At 40.3% G+C, this 25,246-nt stretch overlaps 2 protein-coding genes across 3 annotated transcripts; one reads left to right on the top strand and one right to left on the bottom strand.

Moving 5' to 3' along the window:
• Positions 1-98: 98 nt before the first annotated feature.
• Positions 99-9,680, bottom strand: tmem263 (transmembrane protein 263). The gene is made up of 3 exons (XM_018754964.2): positions 9,434-9,680; positions 6,140-6,210; positions 99-2,511 (listed from the first exon to the last, which is right to left on the bottom strand). The coding sequence occupies exons 2-3, from the start codon at positions 6,201-6,203 to the stop codon at positions 2,213-2,215; spliced, it is 363 nt and encodes a 120-aa protein (XP_018610480.1). The 5' UTR covers positions 6,204-6,210; positions 9,434-9,680; the 3' UTR covers positions 99-2,212.
• A 768-nt stretch (positions 9,681-10,448) lies between these two features.
• On the top strand, positions 10,449-24,792 carry LOC108935931 (NAD-dependent protein deacetylase sirtuin-3). Of its 2 annotated transcripts, none has more exons than XM_018754923.2 (8): positions 10,449-10,463; positions 19,610-19,856; positions 20,379-20,570; positions 21,568-21,800; positions 22,779-22,879; positions 23,068-23,229; positions 24,041-24,253; positions 24,637-24,792. In XM_018754923.2, exons 2-8 carry the CDS (start codon positions 19,618-19,620, stop codon positions 24,757-24,759), a joined length of 1,263 nt encoding a protein of 420 aa, XP_018610439.2. In that variant the 5' UTR covers positions 10,449-10,463; positions 19,610-19,617; the 3' UTR covers positions 24,760-24,792. The 2 variants fall into 2 exon arrangements, with proteins under 2 accessions (XP_018610439.2, XP_018610440.2); XM_018754924.2 differs by lacking the exon at positions 10,449-10,463 and adding an exon at positions 11,338-11,782.
• The last annotated feature ends 454 nt before the right edge of the window (positions 24,793-25,246 follow it).

Below are 25,246 nucleotides of genomic sequence, written 5' to 3'. Positions count from 1 at the left end.
TTTCACATTACAAACAAGAGTAAGTCAAGTCAGAAAGTCAACTAGACACATCAATTTGAGTTTGACCAAATTTTTCTTGCAGATACTTTGACAAGTTATTGGGGAAACAGCTAACCATTACTGAATAATTAAAACTTGAAATAAGCCTCTATACGTCATCAATATCCAGTAAAAAGATGTTTGTCTCCCCTCCAAGTCAACAGTATAACATGTACTTAAGGTAAATATTTCATAATTCTAGTTCTATTATGTAGTACTTCAGTATGGAGCCACCTGCTTCCATAGGTGGACATGCCTAGGCCTGCTGCATAAGGACCCGAGACCAGCGGACAGTCATGAAACCATTCTCTTTACAGCAAACGTTTCCTTTCAGCTCAGTATTCAAAATCACAAACCAAATCAGGGTAAAAGTCTTGCTTCTCAGCTCTGCCCACATTGAAGTAAGGGAATCTGTCACAAAAATTTCTTTGACTGCATCTGCACATGTGAAAAGAGCAGAATCATCATCTTTCATTGTTTGCGCTATAAAATTATTTGTACACTTACCCAACGGTTCCTTTTTTCTTGCAACATAGTCAATATATGCAGTAAAAAACAATCTGGCATTTTATGAGGTGTGAGGGAATCATTTTTCTCCATATTGGCAAATTAGGTCCTTAATTTTAAGTATATTTAAGGGAACTATCAAACACACAATCAAAGCACAGCTTGTTTAATACCACCATGTTGCTGGTCCACATCACCTAAGCAGCTGTCTATAGAAGTGAGATTCAAATAGAAAACAAAGAATCATTGCAGATGGTGTTGAACAAAACTTTCATTTTCAGGAGATTGAGAAGAATTGATCCAGAAATCATAGCCTTAACTAAATGACCAGTTCTCAAGATTTTTATTCCTTTACAACATTTTGAACTATTGAGTGAACCCCAGAAACAAGTATCTGGGACTGCAACCAATACATTCCCCTTAAAAGGATATAACAGAGAAATGTACAAATAGTTTATTTTTGTATTGTATTTTAACGTCAAAGCACAATTTCACATTCAGCCATGTGGCAGCATGATTTTAAATCATATGAAAAGAAGACAAACTATGAAAGGTAACCAAGAGAAAAAAAAAAAATCCATTTATAATAAATGTTGAAAAACAAATGAAAACAAAAACAATACAGTTAAGCTAAGTGTGGTTAGACATTAAGTGGTGCCATATAAATGTCAGCAACATGACAGATCTAAAAACTGAATTTCATTCATACCAAAAAAAAGTTCAGGAAAGTTGAATTGTGTTGAGAGGGCTCTGTACTGTTTAATGTTGATTCTACCGACAGCAATATTTTCCTGCATATAAAATAAGAAAAATGTTGGTGAGACAACAGCTATAGAACCAAGGCCTTGTAAATAAAGCCAAAACACTCATTTTTAAAAAGATCCCACCATGCATAACAATTCAGTTAATTCAGTGATTTAAGGATGACTTAGAAATCAAGAGGAGTAAATAACAGTGAAAAAACACTAAAAGTTCAATCTAAAGTCTACATGAATAGATTAATAAACAAAGGCTACCATCTCCAAGCAAGTTAAATCCTGACTGTCTAGTCATTCCTGATCTGCCAACAGTGAAAGGAGTTACTGTAACACTACAACAGGAATTTAATGGTTGTATTGAAGCCCTTAAAGCTGCTGCATTGAAGGCAACGGGGCTTAAAAACACTGATGGGCTGGCAGTAGCACAACACCTGAGCTTGGTTATGAAATCAAAGCACACCACCATCTACACATTTCCCCCCTCCACACATCATGGCTCAGCATTAACCGTTTATGGCTCAACAACAAGGACAACAACAGACACACAAAATGACAAGCAAAGTGATCACCCACCAAAGAATCACATTCAAGACATGACGGGGGAGGGGGGGAAAGAAGAAAAAAAAAAAAAAAAAACACCTCTTTGCTGGACCCTCAAAGCAGCCGTCACATGTGAGCACTGGTTCCAGTGACTGCCAATAAAGATCCCAGAAGCCTTTACGAGGTTAAGTAGGAAGCCCCAATGCAGTCGGGCTGAGGGAACCAGGTGAGAAGGGGCTGCGCAAAGAGGCACAGTGTTCCTTTGCGGAAAGCAAGCGCTTAGCTTTCCTTTCTAGCCATTCGCTGTTTGCGGATGCAAGGCACCCAGGAGGAGATGGCAGGGAGAAGCTGTCCTGAGACTGAACTCCTCAGTCGGATTTGTCCTTCTTCTTGGCCCCACCCACTGGTACTTTGCTGACCACAGCAGAGCCCACAGCAGAAACCCCACTGGCGACAGCGCACACGCCCCCCTTCACTAGCCCAACGCCTGCAGCCGGGACAGCTGCCACTGAGGTGACGGCTGTCTTAGTCAGATCCAGGCTTTTGCCTCCTATCCAGGTGACACCACCCACTGTGGCCCCCACTGCTCCCTTAGTGACACTGAAGAGACCACCAGCCATCCTAGAAAACATGCCAGCTGGGGGAGCCTGGTGATCCTTGTTGGTGTCTGCAAAGAAGCAACAGAAGTGGGGAAAAAACATGAACACTTTGGTTGACTCTTTACTGTCACACCACAGAATCTGTGTTACCTTTGCCAGACTTCAAGAACTAGAAAAGAAAAGTATTTAGATATACAGAATCATCCTTCTGGAGGCAGGCTGGCAAAGCAGGAAGTGCTGCTGTCACAAAGCATCTGGCCTGTTCAGGTGTGATCCACATTCAGTTAATGTGCAGCTTGGATGTTCTCCCCATGTTTGTGTTTGTTTCCTCCTACAGTCTAAAAGCTTGTTTCTGTTTAATTGAGCACTTTAAATTGTTTAGGATATAATTTAATAGATACAGGAAGATGCTGAGACCAGGCCTAAAGACACTGAATTCAACACAGAGGAAAGGTTTGCAATAACCTCACGGTCCTCCATCCAGCAGCACTGGGGTGACAGCTCTCTTGTACAATTTGTGCTGAGCACAGAACTGACAGGAGTAATTCCACTGAGAGCATGAGACAGATCAACAGAATGACATGTAATCTAACCTTTAGAAGAAACAGGGAATGAACAGGAACTTCAAAGAAAGCAGTTTTGTAAGCTTATCTGTCTCTCAACAAATGAAGTACAAAATTAAGACAAGGATTGGCTGAACAAACAGTGGCACTGGAGAGAAGTGCATTAAAGGACCAATGGAATAAGACACATTGTGCCACTGGTGTATTAAAACAGTAGTGTTTCTCCAATTTCTGAAATTAGTCTCAAACACATAACCCTACAAAATACTAAAAAAAAAAAAAAAAAAAACCCTCACATCTACAGAATTTTTTCATGTGTAGTTCTTGATTCATTTACACACACACACACACACACACACACACACACACACACACACACACACACACACTAAACTCAAAAGTATATGCATAGTGACATATTCTAGGTAACCCAAAATGGGCAATTTTTTTTATCTGATCGGTTTGTTTTCTTGTATCATTAATGCACAGACAAGACAGCTATAGAAGTCAAATCTTTGCATTTACCTCTAGGCTTTGTTGCTGAAAACATTAAGAACACAGCAACTGAATAACACTCAACAGAAGTACGTCTGGCAATAAAGAAGGGAAAAAACCACAAATAAGCAGAACTGCAGCACAGTGATGTATCCAAATCAACTGTGCCACATATTTAAGAGGAGGGGGGGAAAAAAAAAAAGAATGCAGTAATGGCAAACAACCTCACGTTCTAAGAAAGTCATCTATAGCATATCTGAAAAACAGCCAAATAGATGGGGAAATAAATCCTGGATGATAGATATGTCATTCACAACTGTACACAGAAAACTGGACCCGCAGAATGTACACCACAAAATGCAAACTACTAGTAACTTTCAAGATCTGAAAAAGTAAAAACTGATTGGCAAAAATGTACAGAGGGGGCCCTGTAAAGCTTTAGTAAAGTTTTAGGAAAAGATGAGAAAGATTAAATTCTGGCCAGAGAAAAGGAAAGTAGTATACCTAGAGAAAAATGGTACTTTCCCTAATCCATATGGTAACACAAGGTCTGTTGGGGGAAAAAAAAAATAAATAAAAATTAGGAGATCGTATCTTAAGTGTTTGTAACTTTGGAATAAATGGTTGTTATTGGAAGTGGTTTACCGCTTTTCAATGATAATGCCTCTTCTGAAATCAACAGCAGAATGACTCAAAGAATGGCACTTTGTAATGGAGTAGAATAATGGCCCAGGCCACAAACATCCTGTTGTAGTAGCTACAAGATTTTTCATCGTACAGAAGTGAAAAATTTTTCAGACTGCCAAGGCAATCATCTCATGTGTACCCAGCTGAGCATGCTTAAAATGCAAAGACCAAACTAAGGAGTGGAAAATGGCTGCAATAAAGGCCTGGCAGAACAGAACAGAAAATGACCAAAATCTGATGTCTGTTGGTCTCAGACTTCAGGCATTCACTGGGTGTCCATGTATTCAAATGTCTTGCATCCTCACATTGTACATAATTGCTCATCCACAGGGATGCAATGGTCTAAAGCCTATCCTGGACACATAAGGTATGAGACAGGTACACCCTGGGTGGGATGCTAATCCATCTCAATAACCTACACATACACACACTGTGGGCAATTTACAGTCACCAACTCACCTGAAGCACATCTTTGGAGTCTTAAGAAACCAGAGCACCTGGAGGAAACTCATGCAAGCACTTGGAAAACATGCAAACTATACACAGACTTAGCCCAATTCAAACCTGCAACCAAACCAGCAGCGCAACACTGCAAGACATCAGCACTGCTCTTTATGCATGAAAAAAAGATCTGTAAGTACATACACATGCATATGAATTAATTTCTCACAGAAATGTATCTATAACATCAGCATTTTATTGCACTGCAAGAATGTAAGTTTCTTTGTAATTTGTATAGTGTGCCACAAAAACTTCTTTAGACAAAAGAGAAACAACGGGGTTAAATTATGCCACAAATAATATGCATGAATTGCACATTGAGGGTAACGGCTGCAGTGAATCAATGCAAAGCAGTGGTTATCAACGGCAACTGGCACCGTAAAAGAAAAGTACGTAGCAACCCCTTGTGGTGAAAAGGATAATGACTGTTTCCCCCAAGCCCAGCCCATGTGATGTTACTTGGGATTTGGTTCATCTTCTAGTATCAACTAGATTTGAAAAAGTCAAACACTAGGGGGAAAAAAAAGTGTGATTACATAGCAGGCTTGCTTTTAGAACTTATTTGAACTGCAGGCAAGGCAAGAAAAACGCAGGGAACGCTTGAATTATTACAGTGTATACATACTCAGTTTGGCCCGATTTAATTAAGCATGGTTTGTTTTTGTTTTTTGTAAAGTTGCTAGAATTTTTCAGATTCACTAATTTCATTCTAGAAAATACACTAAAACTAAAAATAATGTCACATGAGGCTGGGCCTGGTGGAAACAACTGCATCATTTCCATTTTTTGCAATAAACCTGAACAGGCTGGAAGACTAGAATGTTGAAAAAGTAGTGAACTGCAGCATTTGCACATTTGCATTAATCAAGCAATCATCAGAATCACTATTTCATAGTAAGAACTCACTATTACACTATTTGCAGGAAATCACAGGACAGGGAGTCATTGTTTTCAGACTTTTCCAAAGATTGCAAAAATTAAATATTTCCATTGCAAATGTATTGTAATAAAACAGCTGCATGGCTTTATGATTTCCTTGTTAGATCAAAGTCATGTCACTAACCAGCAAATCAACCCAGTCATGTAAAACCAAACCCAAAAAAATAAAAAAAGACAACTGCAAAAATTTTCACTACGGCCTAGTAAGTTTCTTTAAAGTTAAAATGAGATAATGAAGAAATAATGACGAAAAACAGGATGAACTTTATGCATTCATATTTCACACATCTATATTTTCTGGAGCGTAAAGTAACAGGCACTTCACTATTTTACACACAAAACATCTTGCACCAGGGTATTAGAGCAGAAGATATGGGACTTAAAATAGTAACTATAAGGTTAACTGAATTTGTTCTTGACCAACATACTATCCACAATGCAATATGCATACTATTATAAGCATTCCTAACATGAATGTTTTGATGATGAAGAAAAAATAATATACAACTACCTGCTGGAGGTTCACTTGTGAGATATACAGGTTCTTCTTCCTGGCCATTTCTATTCTGACTCATCTTCTTTCTGAAAAGAAAATATGTTTTATAGGACATCTAGCAGATTATTAAAGCCATGTAATGGTTCCTTATACAGGCAGTCCCCAGATTACGAACAAGTTCCGTTCCTAAATCTGTCTTTAAGTCGAATTTGTACACAAGTCATAGCAGTTGGGTACGGTTCGTATCTAACGATAATCAAATGTTTGTCTTAGTATATCACGTACCTTTCTATGCATAAAAAAAAAATTAAAGAAACACTTCCAGATACAGTAAAACACCTTTAATAGAGTAATATCAACCAACCAATTTCAATAATTGCTTGTCCCGAGTGGGGTCACAGTGATCCGGAGCCTATCCCAGAGAAATTGGGAGCAAGGCTGAAGGCGTGGGAGGGACACACACACCCTGGACAGGACACCAGTCCGTCGCAGGACCACAAATAGTTACCCAGACACAAGGCAGCCGCTCCAACCACAGTGCCACCAGCCACTCACAGTAATAGTGATAATAAATGTAACTACAGTATTTATAATAGAGAGAGGAGGAGGAGAGAGAATGTGTGTAGGTAGAAAAGAAAAAAAAAAAATTTTCTCCAGTCACTCTCTTATTTCCACTTTAGTTTCAGTCATGATTGTTTTCCTTTTCTACGATGCATCACATTTACACTTTGGTGCCATGGATAGGAGGGTTATAAAAAAAGAAAAAAAAAAAAAAAGAATTAAAGCCAAATAAATACAGTAACACACAGGAGACACTTAACAGCAACGTGGTCTGTGTCATACTGAGTGTGCAGGAGACTGAGGTAGGTGTGTGGACCAAATCGCAGGATCTTTATTGTCAGTACACAAGGGAGCAGGTGAGATTTGTGCTCGGGGATAGGCACGGGTCGGTCGATGCACAAATGTAGGTCTTGGGGAGGATCCAATGTCATAGTTGACGAGACGATACAACTATCAGGAGCCGTGGACATCAAGAGTGGGAATGAGGGATTGAGGAGGACGAGGGACTTGAAAGGACAGGTAGGTTGTCATGGGTTCACGCGAGAGCGCTGGAGAGACGGGTTTCTCAAACGAGATTCTACAACCAGGGTGTGCAGGTGCGGCTTCTTTATGTCCCGCTGCTCCGATTTCGGGCAGGTGCGGCCCTTTGGGGCGAGGTTGTGCGTGTGACAGTCCGACTGAAAACAAGGAAGTCTTTGTCCTACCTCAGGCCCACATGCCCACAAACCACTGTAGAACCACAATGTTTTGATGTGCATTGCAAAGTAGCACCTGTTTGTCATTATGGACCATTGTATGTAACTCGAATTTTTAATATAGTAGGCTTTACAGGAAGTGGTTCATAACTACAGGTTGTACGCAAGTCGGACATTCGTAACCCGGGGACTGCCTGAACTGGAAAAAGAATCCACTCAGGTATTTAGAGGTAGTAGGCCCTGAACTATCCTTGGGTTGTAATTTTGTCAGATATCATTTCATGACAAAAAGAAATATTGGAATTGTTCTCATACATGAAAAAGATAACACTGTTCAGAAAGCCTGAAACCACATCACATTCGGCACTACTAACATGACCCAGACACCTGCAGCTGAAAGCCATAACTATAACGTCTAATCTAACCAAATGAAAAAGCAAAGAAAAGAAACTGATAGACATTCTGTTTGCAGCACAATTTTTTTCTTCTTTAAGCTGACATACCTTGGCTCTTCATTTCTCAGTTTACCCAACAAAGAGTCAATATTTCTGAGTGTCAGACCAGTAGAAACACAGAAATATTGAATGCGCAACAAAGCACTCAGCAAACTGAGGTCAAAGCCAACACCCAAAGTATTGATCTTACTAGTTGAGGGAAGATGGCTACACAAAGTGTTTATAGCTGTACATTAGTGAAAACTTGGCTGGTTTACAGAATATTGTGAGAAACATGGTTAGTGATGCAGCATGTAGTACTGGTCCCTCCAAATTCCTGGGTTGTAGGTTCAGAGATAGGCTTAGTTCTGGCTTAATGTGTACTATGTGTGTTCTTCCCATGTTCATGGGATGTAATGCAAGACACAATGCACTTTTTTCCTCTGAGATGTACTTCACTTTGGAGAAAAGAATCTGTTAAATGAATAAATGTAAGTTGCCTTCAACTAAGGGGTCAGCTAAATACTGCTTAATAATAATTGTACTGTATGTCACTTTGAAGAAAAGCATTTGCATATTAGACAAGCATCCCTACAGTTCCCAGTACTACCATTATGGATGAGATGGAAAGTTTATTAAGTATTAGTTATAAACAATACAAATTAGTAAAACACATCAGACATTTACCACAGTATATACATCAGTCAAAAGTTTGACTACACTTGCTAGAGTACTTCTTTTTTGTTCATTTGGCAATCAAGTTTGATTGAGAAAGGAGACACCAAGTCTTCCCAGCTCTTCAGCAGCAGTTCCCAGAGATGCCCAACAAACATGGGTTGCTTCGATATCACTCTTTCGTTGAATTCCTCCCATATGGGAATTACAGCCAGACATACCTAAACTTTTGACCGCTAATATATGCAGGTCTACATCATTGTGCACATGGTCAGCGTTCGTTCTGACAGCATGACACCGACAGTATGTATGAGATATCATAAAATCAGCATTGATTTCATGGAATTCCTCACTCTGATGTTTCACAAAAACTTTAAGCAATTTCTAATGGTTAGGGATCTCTGAGATAAACCACCATAACACACTGCTCAGTTAGAGTTCCCAGGATTTTGGCCAAATGTTTGATCAAAGAAGTGACACAGAAAAACATGTGGCCCAGGCCTCTGAAGTGCAGATGTTTCATAATCTTGACAAATAGCCACATAATGGTAGTTATGATTCATACACTGTTTTTCCTGTTCATGGCCTGCTCTCTCAAACAGGTAACACAGCATTCTTATTTCTTGCACTCTTTAATTAGTACACAGGCAGGCAGGCACACACACAAACACACAAAAATAATAACTTTTGTCCCCAGCCTGAAGAAACTGTACAACAACCCAACCAAGAGTTACATCATCAAACAAAAAAAGCACCAGTCAGTGTGACAGTGGGTTTGCTCATGTAAGAGTACTACAGCTGTGAAGAAAGAACTAGTAGTGGACAAATAAATACCATATATAGCATTAAGATAATAATAAAGATATTAAATATTAATACCCGAGCCCCAGTAAACCCTATGTGACATGTCATGTCAAGAAGAACAACAAGGCTGAGGCACTCACCACCAGCAGGTAAACTTCGCCGAGCCGCAGCTTATCACAACAACTAGTTTAAAAAGTTGAAATGCGCTTGGTTGGCGTAACCTTAGACTCAATACAACAACATATATAAACGTTTGTCGGTAGAAAGATGTAAAATACTAACAAACAATAAAGCAGGATAACGGATATCTGACGGAACCCGCGGGACTGCACAGCTCGCGCTGCATACGTGGCGCGCGAAGCGAATTGTGCTCGCGTTGCCCGCGGCCGCCACAGAAAGAGCGTTCAAGCGGAAGTGACGTTTATAGCTGTTTTTACCCCAGCGCGAATTCGTCAGTTTCGTAAAAGCTTGACTCTACTTTGCCTTAAAAAATGTCCTCACTAAATGGACGACCCATTTCTTTATTCCTGTATTATATTATTGGGTTATTGTTTACGTTCTGAAACAATCAACAGCGGTCTAAACTCACTTAGTTTGGTTAACTTTTTGAAAACCTTCAGCAGCGGTTCTGTTGTCGTTTATTTAAAATATTATTATAATTAATAATATTTTGCACCGGTATTACATTTTCCATAAAGATCTTTTTATCGATTGCTTTTTGAAATAACACCAAAAGAGAATTCAGAGACTGTCCTCCATACAAACACACGACACATGGCATTGATTGATTAAAATCGTAACATCACATCGGAAATTATTGAATTCTCTGGTGTTTTCGCGAACAGTACTTAGAATATCTGATAGATATTTTCCCCTAAAACTCGAACGTAAGTACACAGCTTGAGGACTCTCGGGGATCAAAAACAGGCTCTGACCCATGCAGGGCAATAAATTAATATCAGTCTGAGTCTGAGGTTTACACAACGTGAGGAAATATATTTAGCTTTAACTTCCGCTTACAGCTCAGTAGGTGCTTTGCAAAACTGCGGTAAACGTTTATCGTGGTGTTGAATCTCTTTGAATCTCCCGTCCGAGGTGGGTGTCCCCCCACCGCCCTGCCCGACGATTGGCTCCGGACCACCTCGACCCTGACCAGGACAAGCGGTTAACGTAAGAGTCTGAGTCTTAAGTTAATATGTCTTCTGGGGGGGAGAAGTTCTGCACGGTATGACAGGCGCGAGACGTGAGCGGAGCGCGATCCGCTGTACTACAATCATGACTGAAAAAAAACATAAGTACAGTGAGCAGGCAAATCATTATGATCTATGAGAAGAGGCTACGACGGAGGGGTTGAGTGACGCCACATCACACATGGCCTATTAATATTAATTAATATCTCAAAAAGTAAGAAAATGTTCCCCAATCTTTTTTTTTTTTAAAGTTGTTAAAATCATAGATTAAAATTAAACGCTATAAGACAAGTAGTAACATAAACTTCCAGTTATGAAGACTCCAAAGAAACTAATTTTCATACTCATTAAAATGACAGATACCAGTTAGGATCAAATGATAATAATAAAAAAACACATGATTGTGCAAAGGGCGATTTGAAATATAAAAACCAACAAAAATCTCTCTGGCAGAAGAATGTAAAGCCGGACATAAATATTCTAACATATGAAATTCAGTCAAACATTCATTCACGTTCCTGGTCCATATATATATATATATATATATATATATATATATATACACATTGGGGATGATTGGCGTTCAAAAGTTTGGAATTACCCAGAAATGTTCATGTTTATACACTGTGTATGTGTGTGTGTGTATATATATATATATATATATATATTTTCACAGTTCTGTTTCTCATGTGGTAATTCGCCTAGTGTTCACATTAGTTAGTTTTTTCTTGCTTACCAACCCACATTAATATTTTATGAATTTATCATCCAAAAAAACATCCATAATTTTAAAAAAGTTATAACTTAAAAGCTATGCTATACTTCAGACGTATATCCAGATACCCTAACGGGGGCAGTGGAGCTTTCCAGTGACTCACAGTTAGGATCCAATTTACTTTAGAACTTTGACGACATAACACAGTAACATCCTATGGTAAACGTGTATTTTTTTCGTTTTGTGTGCAGTAGAAGTGTTGGTTGAAGCGTCAGATTACAGTTGGCGGGAAACTCATTTTCCCCGCATTCAGTTGTGACGCACTTCCGGTCCCGGGACACCGCATTGGGTTGCTGTGGGGAGAAACAGTTGGAATGAGTTTAATCGAATAGCGATCAGGTGGAGCGTGCTAAAGTGGAAGTTGCTGCTATGTTGCAAGTGTATTAGTGTGTTTTGGAGAGGCGTCCCGTCTTGCTGGGCGGCTTTTCTCGGGCTTTCACAACTTCCTCCTCTTCCTCCTCCTCATCATCATCATCATCATCATCATCATCATCACCACCACCAGCATCATCATCATCAGCCAGGTGGGTTTCATAGATCGTTCCTCTCTTTTTGTTACTTGTCGAACTTAGCATAGTTGACAACTGGTCGCTCTCGCGTTTTAAAAAATAAAGACGACCCCTTGCAGTGCTATACTTTTGGGTGACTTTTTGAGAAGAAATGCAGGCTCATGATGATGATCATGTTGCCTCTTCTAGGAATATCCCATCTCATAATACATGCCTGTGTTTATATTGCAGTAAATATAGTAAATCCGTGTGTTGGGCAGATATATATGAGCTGTAACATCTTCTGTTTCCTCCAGGATCAATAAGCACCTTTCTGTCTGTCTGTCTCTCTGTCTCGGCTACATCCAGTGATTAGAAATGTTCTGCTCCCAATGCTATATTCTAATAGATAACCAACATTGACAAATGTTATGTTAACCAGAACTGTGATGTAGTGAAATAGTAATTTTTGTGTTACTTATATGTTAAACTCTTTACAAACTTGACATTCTAAATTGTCTTGGAGCAAGCTGTCAGCTAAATTTTAAATAATACCAATAACAACAACAACAATAATAATAATATGAGACTATAGAAAGACAGTGGTTCAGAATTTATTGTCATAAGTGTGCCAAACCAGGATGTAATAAATATTGCGTCATAAACATCTTAGTGAGGACCCTACATGCTTTGAGTTCCCTGTCACCAGAGACTAAATGCGCTGTTTATGAGTGTGCAGCTGACACGCAGTCAGTCCTATTGACGTCCACTATTTGTTTCACTGCAGCCGTGTTTGTCAGTACTACGGTGATGCGTGCTGGCCTGAACAGTGTTGGCATATGACTTCCCCTTATTAATCAGCTGCTAGTACAGTGGTTAGAGCTGCTTCCTTTGGACCCAAAGGTCACAGGTTCGATTCCCACTTCCAGCTGTAGTACCTTTGAGCAAGTTACATACCCTAAAATTACCTGGCTATATCAATGGGTAAATAATTGTAAGTTGCTTGGACAAAACACACACACACACACACACACACACATTTTCAGAACCGCTTGTCCCAGATGGGGTCACGGGGAACCGGAGCCTAACCCGGCAACACAGGGCGTAAGGCCGGAGGGGGAAGGGGACACACCCAGGACGGGACGCCAGTCCGCCGCAAGGCACCCCAAGCGGGATTCGAACCCCAGACCCACCGGAGAGCAGGACTGTGGTCCAACCCACTGCGCCACCGCACCCCCTTGGACAAAACAATTGATTTGAAATTTTTCTTGAATGCTGGAAGAGATTCAGCAACTCTGAGCTTCTTCCTTCACATCAGGGTCAAAATGGAGAATTGACAAGATTTTTTTTTTTTGGACTTCTCTTAAGTGGGATAAGCTGCAACAAGAGGTGGAGGAGCATATTGTAGAATTGTTCTTGTTGAGGTGTAGAGATTGAATGGGTCTTGTAGGTGTTGGGGCCTCTCAATAATAAAATAGTGATTGTGACACACCAAGTTCTGTCAGGGAACAGGAGTGAAATCAGACTCAGTTTGTGTGAAACCTGTCCCTTTGTTTGTGGGATTTATAGAACTTGTGACTGATGAGAGATGACAGTCAGGAACTTCAGATGGAGACAGCTGTAAAACTAGATTCTCTCTGGAGAAGGTTTAATGATAACTTTAATGTATGTTTGCACATACTGTACAAGTAGTCAAGGACTTGTGCACAAGAATTGCATGTCTGCGTCTAAATCTCTCCTCCTGTTGATGTAATGCACTTTTTGTATTGTATTGTTCTCTGAGATGTACGTCGCTTTGGAGAAAAGCATCTGCTAAATGAATAAATGTAAGGAATTTCTCATGGTGGTTGCTCTTTCAAACACATTTGACATGGAGCACAACATTAAAGTAATATGAGCTTAGAGGTAGAAACAAGATTAAATATAAACAACAAGCTGTAGTTGGTGACAGATTAATACATATTTTACTTTGCATGTTACCCATGCAAACTTCATTATGATGTGCACCTTAGAGAGTGATAAAGAGGATGCTGCTGGAGAGAAAAGGCTGCTTGTCCCTTGATGTGAGTCTTGATGGCTCTGCTTTGTTCCTGAAAGGGGAGGGATTGGAACGTATGATGGCTTGGCTTTTTTTTTTTTTTTGTTTTTTTTTACTGTCACCAAATAAATCCTGTGCTGGGCTTTCTTTAGGATGGAGCCGATGATGTTGGAGTTGACTGTTGACAGTGTTGAAGACATTGTGTTCAAGCATGTTCTGATCTTCCCTCCTCTCCTTGTGCTGCCATAGCTACATGCACCAAAGTATCATCATCCTATTTTTGAAACATGCAACAACTTTTAATTTGGCATTAGATATAGGGGTCTGTGTTGTTTGTCTCTCTTACAACACTGAATCTAACTGATAGTTTTCATTCAGTAACAGCTGCCATTTGATAAGTGTTTGGACACTGTCAGAAATTTCTTCATATTTTATATACTTGCTTATTTATGTTTCTTTCACTGTATGTATTTATGAAATGAGTTTTAGGAGTACCTGTACTTGTAATGCTCAGTACGTACAGTAGATGGCAGTCTAAGTATAAAAATGTTAGGGTCTTCTGCTGTATGGATGTGTTTCTGAGGCCTAGAGGAGCAGATCCACACACATACCTGTGTAAGATGTGTATTAGATCCTTGAAAATGTTTAATATTAAAGCCAGCACAGTGGTTACAGGGGCCTTCTTTATCAAAGTAATAATTGCCTACAGCTTTGGGCCTTCTCTTGAAGTCCTCATTTTTTTCCTCTTTTAATTGCCTACATGATGGTGCTTCTTGAATATAGATATTCAAGTTCAGTAAATGGACCATACATCATTTAAAAAGTTGTCACATTATGTCAAGTAATCATGTGCTATATCTATCATTTTAAATGTGCTACATACTTCTAATGTCAGACAGGCAAATACAAATGAGATATGGTCACACTTTGAGGAAGGATCTCAGGTGTATGTTTCAGATGTTGTCTCTTACTGTAAGGGGTGATGCCGTGTAAATCCTTTAAGGTATATCTGTGACTTTAAGCCCTCAAAGGGGTTCGAACATTGTACTATCACTGAGAGACTGCTAAAACTGAATTCTACAGTCATACTGTAATGATCATAATATTCACATCTGCTGCTTTTCTCCAAAATAGTGTAATGTTAAGCTACCTAAGAATCATTTACCCATTTATACAGATAGCTAATTTTTACTGTATCAGTTCAGAGAAAGTAGTTTTATCAAGGATACTACAGCAGAAGGTGGGACTTGAATGTGAATTTTTCAAGTGTAAGGTGGCAGCTAAAACCACTATTCCACCTGCTGCCCAAACAGACTCAAGTCAAGTCAAATGCACCTGTATTTTGTTGTTCTTTCTATAGCTCTCAGTACCTCTGTTACTTCATTTGTTTGCTGCACACGGCCAGTGTACATTACCTTTGTTGTACAGACAGTTGAGGAAGGGAACTGTGGCGGTGAAGTCATCCAGGTACTTCATGAGAGGGGTAACCCGGGCGACAAACGGTGCGGACTCGAAGTCTGGAAAAATGGCGTATTCACAAATTGGTCGCGTCGTGTCAACTTGGAATTCTTGCGAAGATGCAGCACTAAGTGATGTGTCATTAAAGGTCTGGGGGTGGGGAGAGGAGAAACTGCAATTAGTTTTGCCTTTGGAGAGTTGTCATTGTTTCCATGGCAACCAGCCTGCTAAGACCAGGCCTTTGGGGGCAGCAGCGATCAAATGCTGAGCTGTCAGCAAATCCCCGAAATAGTGTTTCAGTTCAACATCTTCTGCCCTTTGGCGAGAGGAGAGAGTTAAATAGCACATTGTTTGTTTTTTTTTTTTTTTTTTTTTTTGTTTCAACGCAGTCTACTGTTTGTTTCGGAGGTCTGCTGATAACTCTTGCATAAGCATTTCTGCAGCCCTTTTAATTTTGTCTTTCAGACACCTTTTAAAGACTTGCCTACGTAATGTTATACATATAAATATGCAGATTCTTTCGGGAAAACAGGTTGCCTTAGCCCTTCTTCGTTAATTGTCTACAAATTCAAAAGGACCCACTTGGTTTGGCTTTGCAGGAAAAGATGTTTAGTTTTTCTCTTCCCTTCAGAAGTTGAGCTTTAAGGGGATTAAAGGCGGACAGGGTGGCGAGGCGGTGGAGAGCACTGGGGCGGCACAGTGCATTGTGGGCCAGCTCTAATGAGATTACTGTATCCCTCTGGTGGTCCCCAGGTGTCGTGGGGCACGAGGAACAGGGTCCTTTACGTGTGCAAGTCAGTCCACTTTAAAAGGCAACAGAGGGGAGGGTTATTCAGGTCTGCTCCTCTCTGCATGGCTGTCTTGGAAAGAGAGCTACCTGTCTTTGATTCATCACATTTTGTCCGAACTTATATTACATAATTTAGCGTGGTGAAAAGTGTGTGAGTAGCTGCATATAAGTTATTAAAAAAACAACTTTTTTTAATAAATAGACAATGTAGTGGAAGTTTATGGAGATGTTCACAGGAGAGAAATGGGTCTGAAATAGGTGTTTTGAGACCTTTCTGAATGTTTAGAGGGATTCAGCAGCTCCGAGGGACCCCCCTGTCAGTGTACTGCTTCAGAGCCAAAACTGAGAACCATTAGGCTTTTGATTTTGAATATCCTGTGAGTGGAGAGACTATGGGAAACTGAATAATGCAGGGACAACTTCTGCCTGTTGTTTCATTTTTACAGTGAGATTTTTTTCCTTATAGGTTAAGCAGCCTGCTAACCAGCTGTCACTGTAGTACTTTATTCTATTTTATTTTTGTGTAGCTACACAAGCATGAAACTATAGTTTAAGTGCTTTCTCACATGCGCTCATAAGAAAACTGCTGTTCAGTTCCTTAAACATTTAAAAAAAATTTAGTGTCAGTTAGTTCAGTTATTGTGATACTTGATGTTGTCACCAAGTGGGGAAAAATTAATTTTCTTTTTTCAAGTCATGATTGTTGCTGCTCGCAAACACTGTGGTTGTTTGCTTTTTGGGGGGGGGGAACTGCTCACACTAACCTAATTTGAGTCAATTTGTCTACATCAAGGCCAACAATCAGACCAGTCAGGTCCGGCCCAGCACCATCCCGTGGGCTCTGCAGCTGTGGTACGTTGCCGACAGCCCGTCCCTGCACTCCTCGCCATGCCTTCCTCCAGCCCTGGCAACCGTGTTGGTTTTTCCCGGAGTAGTGAGGCCCCACGTCCGACGTCCCAGCTATGCAGTGCATGGATGACGTTTGAAGTGTCCACTGTCTAGACAAACTCCTTTATCATCAATTTCTCTCCAATAATTTTAAAAAAAAATGTAAATACGGAGAACAAAAAAAAACTTTATTTGGTAGCGTTGCCATCATCCATTTTAGCTGTTGATGGTTTTATTAAATTTTAATTTGCTCAGCTCCTCACTGCATTCCACACAGACAGGAAGTTATTGATCACCCGCTTTAATATACATCTAATGTCAGAGTTTTGCAGATGGTTTCATTCACCTGCACTTTTTGCTGTTGTCAGACCTTACATATAGCTGTGTCTGCAGCTGGAGAAAAGCACCCCATGTTCATGTAAACCTATGGAAGTTTACCAAGCTTTTACCTTATTGTGATGTATGCACCTGTGATGGATTAAATGAAAAGAGGGAAAACACATATAAAATATACAGTATAAAACCCTTTGTTGGGTACTGGCATTCTGCAGAATGTTCATGTTAACCATTACATAAAGAAATGAAAATTAGTAACTCTGTCCCTGGTACCAACTGTTTTGCACATCTTTGCCCCTTTTCCTGTAAAGGGTAGTGGATAGGGTGGTGTTTAGAACACCATCTTCCACTTGAAGGTCCCGGATTTGAATTCCACCACCTGCTGTAGTACCCTTGGCCAAGGTTGATGCAGTAAAAATTACCCTGCTGTATAAATGGGTAAATCACTGTAGCTCACTGTGGAGAAAAGTATCAGTCAAATAAATAATATTGTATGTCTCCATAACTAACAACCATTGGCTGCATCCCATGATTGTATAGTACATTCTGAATTACTAACCAGGTTGGTTAACAATAGATTATATTAACTTCAGTCTCCTGTCGCCATGCAGGTCAGATGATCACTCCAGATTTTTAAAATGATAGTTTTATGAAAGATAAGTTAAATATGAACAGTGTTCAGTTTAATTTCAGGGTGAAAAATCTCCTCAAGTGAAGCAACATGTGTTTTTTTTTATTTAATAATTTTTTTTATTTTTAATTCAATCGAAAAGCAAAGTGCATAGGAGCTACATGGAGAAATTAACTGAGGCACGTTGGACAGATATGGTGTCCTCCACAAATTCAGCTATGTTACTGTTAATAGTGAAAGTTTAGCATTTATCTGTCCATTCAACAATAACCTGAAGCGGCCTTATGTGAATGTGATTTATGACCTATACACGCAGTAGGAACTTGGCCAAACACTGCATCCCATCACACCTCCTGTAGGCTTTTTGTTCTGAAGGAGCAAACATTCATATACATTTAACCCTCAAAATGGTAATGTAGTCACACGTTGACCACTCAAATTATTCAGTGTCATGAAGTATAAACACAGCATTGTCTCAGAAGCAACTTTGGCGCCAAAACAGTAGAGAGAAAGTGGAACGCACCATTAATCTATTAATCTTCATTTGGCGGAAGCAGTTTGGAACGCCATTAAAAACAGATCACGTGGACCCCCATTTTCAACTAACTGTGAAATGTTTTATTTCAGTGTTTTGATGGGTTCATTGTCATCAACATTATTATTATTTTTTTTTTTTTCTTCTTTTAATAAAAACACCAGTGCCCCATTGCCCCCCTTGGGGCAATAAGGTGCCCTGAAAGGGTTTTGTTGTCTTTTTCATACACTGTGACGTTGGCCTTGTTTTACGGGTTGTACCTCTTTGTCTCCTTTCCCTCCCTCCCTCCGGGCCAGTTCTGCTCCTTCCTCCTGGAAGTCTTTTGAAGACCCAGAAAGAGTGGAAGCCGTGACCCCCCCCCCCCCCCGACCCCCAAACCGCTCTGCACCTCCCCAGCCCCTTTTCTCTCCACAGCCCTTTTATTGAATTTCGCCTCCACATCATTTATCTCTCGTCGTCATCCCCTCCCCCACCTCCCTTGGGGTGGGGGGGCACTCCCCTTTTCATTCCCAGCTGGATTTGTTGACACACAGTCGGTCCAGGGTTCTCTCACCCCCCCACTTTTGCTTGCTTCACCAAACTCCCCCCCACCCTAAACTATAAAGCTGCCACAGCTGTGGACTGTATTAGCATAGCTGCCCTGAAAGCCACCAAAGGAGTGGGAGCAGGGGGTGTGGGGGGTGTGGGGTGTAAATATATTACCACTATTACCTTTTGTGGGGTGGTGACAGTTTTAAAATACTGGGAGGGAAACAAAAGTGCACGGCTATGATTTTATTGTAACTGCTTTTTAAATATGGACTGGTGACTGTGGGGGGGGGGGGGGGGGGGTTCTCTGAAACACTGTGTGAACCGTGGTAAATGTGTGCAGGAGGGAAGTATGAAAACTTGTGTTAATTTTTAGTACTGTATTTCAGGCGCTGATTAAAATTCCACTTCTATGCTTATGCTACTTGTACACTTTCTTATAAATAATTGTAGTATTATAAAAATACTACAATGTATAATAATGAAGCTGCTGAAAAAGTGTTGGTCAAGTTCTTGACATTCTTATCACTTGTTCCCTGTTTTAGGTCTCTGCAGAGGACGAGGGACATCGCTGTTGCTTGTTTCTAGCCCATGCAGTTTCCATCACTGGCTTTAACTGCAGTCCCCTTGGCCCTTTTTGGGGCCATTTTCTTCTACAGGTAGCAATATGAGCAAAGCCAGGCTGAGTCGGGACAGGAGGGCCTCCCAAGCAGCCCTCTCCAGGGTCACCCGCAGCACTTCCTCCCAGGTCAAGCAGGGCAGTCCCACTACTCCCCAGGTGGTGCTCAAAGGCCTGCAAGGACCCAGTGGCTCTGGCATCCAGTGGGGAAGACCGTCCGATTCAGCCCTGGCCGAGGACCTTAGCCTGATGAGCGTGAGCGGGCAGTGGGAGGACACAACATCGCGGTGAGATGGATTTGTGTTTTTTTTTTTTTTTTTTTACTGTGATGAAGCCTTATTACAGTATAGGAGTTTTATGGGTTATCTGTTATGTACTCTGTACAAGTTTATTTTTGTAGAGTATTCTTGTCACCAAGCTGAGTGCCTAAGTTCAGGGTACAGTGGAAAATGCTATACAAAGATATAGCACAGATTTGCAGCAGTTGCAGTTCAATATTAGGATAAGATAGCTGGCATCTGAAGAAAGGAAACCAAAAAACTTCCTGTGAAGAACAGGAGAAAAATAAATCCCTTTAAGAATGTTCCTCTCTGAAGTAGTGGTTAGAGCTGCTGAGGGTACCTACCCTGAATTACACCCTGCTATATATAGTAAATGGAATAAATCCCTTAGGAGAAAAGTGTCTTCTAAACGAATAAATAAGTAACATGGCATTTTGCAGTAATTCTGATATCTGGCATAATGTACGTTAAATGACAAATGTCTCAGTGGGCACGAAGAGTTATTGAATTGTTGACTGGCCTTTGAAGAAAAGGGAGATTCTCGAAGACTGGATCCTCAGCCACACAGCGAGGACCTTCAGGTTCAAAAGCTCTTTGCACAGCAGCCCCCCAGGGGACTCTGAATGCGATCGCCCGCCTCATGAAGCTTGGCCGATGTCGCAACGTGGTCGTGGTGGCAGGGGCAGGAATCAGCACAGCCAGCGGCATTCCAGATTTCAGGTGTGATTTCAGGCTCTTGTCAAGCTCTGGTCCTCCTACCTGTACTTCATCTTATTTTTTCTGTTTTACATTCTTTTCACATTGTTACTCTTACAGCAAACACCTTTCATGCAAGTCACACCAAGCTTCTTGCTTAAGGGTGCTGCTTTCAGTTTGAGTAGAATTAGATCACCACTTCATCATTGGGTTCTCATATTGTGAACATTAAAGTCACAAATTTTCAAAACTTTTTTTCTCCTTACTCATTATTTTTAATTACATTTTCTTTTAACAATTAGTCACAAATTAAATTTCACCTGAATTTCTGCTTCCAGTCATTAGATAACCATAAAATGCTTGCAAATAGAATAGGAACATGGGAACGGATTGGTTCAACTTGCATACACGGTGTTTACAGCTCATGTCTGGTGTTTGAGTGTTGGTGATCAATAGAAAGATAAAAAGGAATTTGTGGAGATGTATTTTTACTTTCATTCTGTCCATCTCGTTCCCTGCCTCACATCCAATGTTAAGAGGATAGGTTCTGGAGCATAGAGACCCTTGCACAGGGTTAGCAGATGAACACTGAATAAAGAAATGCCTTTTTTTTTTTTTTTCTTTCCCTTCTTCATTTGTTAGAACTTTCTGTGGTTTTTACAGAACCAAGTCGGTGAATACATATAGGGAGACTTCTGTTAAGATTTTACTGAAGTAGTACTTAGGAACCTCTAAACAAATCAAGTTACACTCTTCTTGAGGACCCAGTGTATACAAATGTTACATCCAGCATTTGTAAATTTAAGTATATTCAGGTAATCATTACTTGACTGTCATGACAGGAAGACAGATCCCAGTAATGCATCATCCCGTAGCCATTTTCTCAGTGTGAACAAGTTGTCAATCTACATGCACATTATAAAGTAGTAAATTTTGTTTTGTCAGTAATTTTAAGTGATGCCATTTAAAGAATAAACATCTCCTGCATCTGCTAATTTTATGTTTTATATTGTCCCTGCAGGACCCCGGGGACAGGATTGTATGCAAACCTGCAGAAATATAACGTCCCCTTCCCGGAGGCTGTCTTTGACATTGACTTCTTCTCCAATGACCCCCGACCCTTCTTCTCACTGGCCAAAGAGCTGTACCCCGGGTGCCACAAACCCAACTACATCCACTACTTCATCCGCATGCTGCACCTGAAAGGCCTGCTGCTCCGAATGTATACTCAGAATATCGACGGTCTGGAGAAGAGTGAGGAGCACTCTTTTTTTTTTTTAAAAAAAAAACACAAATAGGACTCGTATGTAATAACTACAAAAAAAAAAAAAGGTTGCGTACTGGTTATAGCTGCCACTTTATACTTGAATGACCTGGGCTCAAATCCCACCTCCTGCTGTAGTATCCTTAGTCAAGGTACTTATCCTGGATTGCACCAGTAAAAATTACCTGCTGCATAAATGATCAGTGCAATTGGCTTAACACTAGAAGTTGCTTCTGTGAGAAGCGTCTGCTAAATACTGTTTAATTTAAAATATAATTAATAAATATAACTAATTCTTTTAAATTAATAATTAATTTAAAATAGAATAATAAATCTCTCGGTAAAAGTCTGGTCAGCAAATTAAATCTCTAGTCTGTGATGACTGAATGCAGACAGGACAAGAAAGACTTTTGTAATTGGACAAAGATCCATTAATAGTTTTAAAATACAAGTGTTGTGCTGTGTACTATGTGTTGCGATGTATCTAATTTACATTTATTCACTTAGCAGTGATGTACCACTCAGAGTAAAGAAAAGTGCGTCATGCAACAGATGAAGAACTTCAGATACAGACTGTCGAAGCACAGTCACTTGGTCCAGTACCCAACATTTTTGCCAGTACACATTACTCTGTATATAGAATTGACAGGAAATATAGAGGTGACCATGACAGATGGTGTGATACAAGTTTATGAAAAGTTAGATCGGGACAGAAGTGGGTCCAAAAAGATGTTTTGACTCTTCTTGAATGTTAAAAGGGATTCAGTAGCTGAGGGGAAGCAGCAGCTCATTCCACCACATTGGAGCTAAAACTGAGAACCTGCAGATGTATTTCAAATTTGCAATAACCATTTGAGGGATGATTGTGACAGATGCTTCCTGTTGCTTTTCAGTTATCTCATGCAAATAACCTGCAGTAGATAATGTATCAACTGTTTTAAGCTTCAGTGTTCTTTTTGACTTCCTAGTGTGTGGTATTCCTGAAGAGAAGTTGGTGGAGGCTCATGGGAGTTTTAAATCTGCCTCATGTCACCTCTGCTACACTCCGTTTTCAGCTCATGAAGCCAAGGTAAAGGCAACTAGGTTAAGGCACAATATTAAGCCAATTTACTGATGTACAAGATGCTGCAGTAAATGTTTACACATATACATATAGTTTACTTTTCTGGAGTTTTGCTCCAAGTGCGAGTAAATAAAACAATAACTTTGTAGTTAATGGATTAATGTCCATTTACAGTAAGCATTTTTCTTCCCAAGCAAGCCATAATGAATGACAAGGTCCCCATATGCACAATCTGCGAAGGGACAGTCAAACCAGATGTTGTGTTTTTTGGAGAGGATCTTCCCCAGAGCTACTTCCAGCACTGCACTGACTTCCCCAAGACTGACCTTCTCATAATCATGGGCACTTCCTTGCAGGTGATGTGACTGAATCGTTGCCTGGCTGACCAAGCATGTACTGTACTGTCGACATTTTCTTGCAATTGCTTTGTTAATGCAAACCAGAACAACCACTACCAGCACGTTACAAATGATTAGTACGAACTTTGAAATACTACTTTTCTATAAATTACAATTTTTTTCCCCAATTCAGTTTTTTAAAATATCTGTAGTAGAGTAGAGTAATCTAGACCGGCATTTACCAGTGCATGTGATAGCTGGAAATGAGGTGCACACAACCAGAATTGGGGGACCATCTTTATTCAACTCGCTTCTCCAGTGTTGACTCACATCTGGTACCTGTGCCAGTTGACGATTTTAGTAGCAATGGTAAGAACTACGTGATTGCTGTAAAGACAGCTGAAAGTGAAGCCTACAACCATTTGATACTTATGGAAGGAATTGGTCAGCACTGAACATGTCTGAGATTATGTAATTTTAAATTGCATTCATTTAGTATAGCTCAGATAGTAAATTTACTTATTTCTTTAGAAGCCTTGCCTAGAGCGATAAGAAAAGGACATGTCTATATTAATTAGCTTTTCAGATTTTGACCTTAGAATTATAAACAAAATGAGTAAGGAAGTTTCTTGGTTCCAGTTGAGAAGCCATTGTAATATTTTTGCTATGAGGCAAACAAAGCTGCATTAGTCTATATTTAGCAATCATATGGGAATTTCCAGTTGATTTGTCAAACATGTAGTTACTAGGTATAGTCCAAATGTTGCAGATGCATCTTCTTGAGACAAACGATGTGCCCTGATATGAAATGTTTATTCTCCTTGTGCAGATCGAGCCTTTCGCCAGCCTTGTGGATACAGTGAGGTCCACGGTGCCCCGCCTGCTGCTCAACAGACACCCTGTGGGGCCTTTCCTGAGGGTGCCCCTGCGTAGAAGCGACTACATGGAACTGGGGGACTTGGAGGACTCTGTGAGGCGGCTGGCTGAGATCTTGGGCTGGCACCAGGACATCTGTGACCTGATCCAGGATCATGAGCAGAAGGTATTGGATCACTTTAGTTAGCAAACACATTGTGTGGATGCTGAACCTGCATCTTAAGTTATCTGATTTGTTTTACAATTGGCATGCTGCCATTTCTGGAATGCAAGTAGACTAAAGAGCACACAATCACAACTTATTTTGCATAACAGCATAGCTTACTGCAGGGGTCACAGTGGTCTGGAGCCTGTTGGAAGTCTTGAGTCCTCATGGGGAGTTACTCTTCACAAAACAGTCAATGGAGACAGTCAAATGAAGGATTCAAATTTAAATATAAAATGCAGAGTATCACAGATCAGGTGGACCTTCCTTTAGCAATCACTCAGTGGCATTAAAGGGTTTTAACTTTGTATAGATTATTAAACAATACATTGTCTACTCCAAAGGTGCATGCAGCGTTCTCAGGGAGGGGTGGCTACCTCCCCCAGGCCGACAAGGACATCGCACTTCAGACACGAGAGCAAAGCAGCGATGACGATAGCTGCAACTCTGAGACACCCAGCTACTGAGCTGGATTGCTGACCTTGGATGTAGAGGGGACACCCTCAGGCTGCAGAGGGGACACCCTCAGGCTGCTCAGAGATGCTCTTAATGTTTACCTAATTCTATTTCTTTTAACTATTTCTCATCTCTGGTGAGACAGTTTTGAAGCACTTACTGCAACTTTGGTGTTTTTATCATATATAATAAAGATGTGCTGCTGCAATTGTACATTTACTTGAAGAAAAAAAAAGAAAAAAAAAAAAGACAGAACTTTCATCATGCCTGCTGGAATTGCCAGCATTGCAAGTTCCACCCGTGTCCTACCTCCCTAAGCCCAGGTGGTGCAGTGCAGTTATTCGCTATTCATGAACTGGACCAAGTGTATCCTACTGACAACTGAGCTTCTTTGAATTGGTACCAGGACCACTGTCTTACTTCCTAGTGCATTTGTTATCCCTGACAATACAGAATTTTGATTTTTCTCCAAAACTACTAGAGTGGAGCAATGCAGTG

This window comes from Scleropages formosus, chromosome 5 (assembly GCF_900964775.1).
Source record: "Scleropages formosus chromosome 5, fSclFor1.1, whole genome shotgun sequence".
In the NCBI taxonomy this organism is placed as follows: domain Eukaryota; kingdom Metazoa; phylum Chordata; class Actinopteri; order Osteoglossiformes; family Osteoglossidae; genus Scleropages; species Scleropages formosus.
Note: the sequence above shows the minus strand (reverse complement) of the source record. Positions and strands in the feature narration are given on the sequence as shown.

What these genes read in the sequence shown, in the direction of transcription:
- tmem263 (XM_018754964.2), bottom strand. Translation starts at nt 6,203, where the DNA reads ATGAGTCAGAATAGAAATGGCCAGGAAGAAGAACCTGTATATCTCACA. An exon ending in CACAAGTGAACCTCCAGCAG is followed by an intron (nt 2,512 to 6,139) that starts GTAGTTGTATAT and finishes GCTTCTTTGCAG; the next exon opens with ACACCAACAAGGATCACCAG.
- LOC108935931 (XM_018754923.2), top strand. Translation starts at nt 19,618, where the DNA reads ATGAGCAAAGCCAGGCTGAGTCGGGACAGGAGGGCCTCCCAAGCAGCC. An exon ending in TATCGACGGTCTGGAGAAGA is followed by an intron (nt 21,801 to 22,778) that starts GTGAGGAGCACT and finishes TTGACTTCCTAG; the next exon opens with TGTGTGGTATTCCTGAAGAG. An exon ending in TCCAGGATCATGAGCAGAAG is followed by an intron (nt 24,254 to 24,636) that starts GTATTGGATCAC and finishes TCTACTCCAAAG; the next exon opens with GTGCATGCAGCGTTCTCAGG.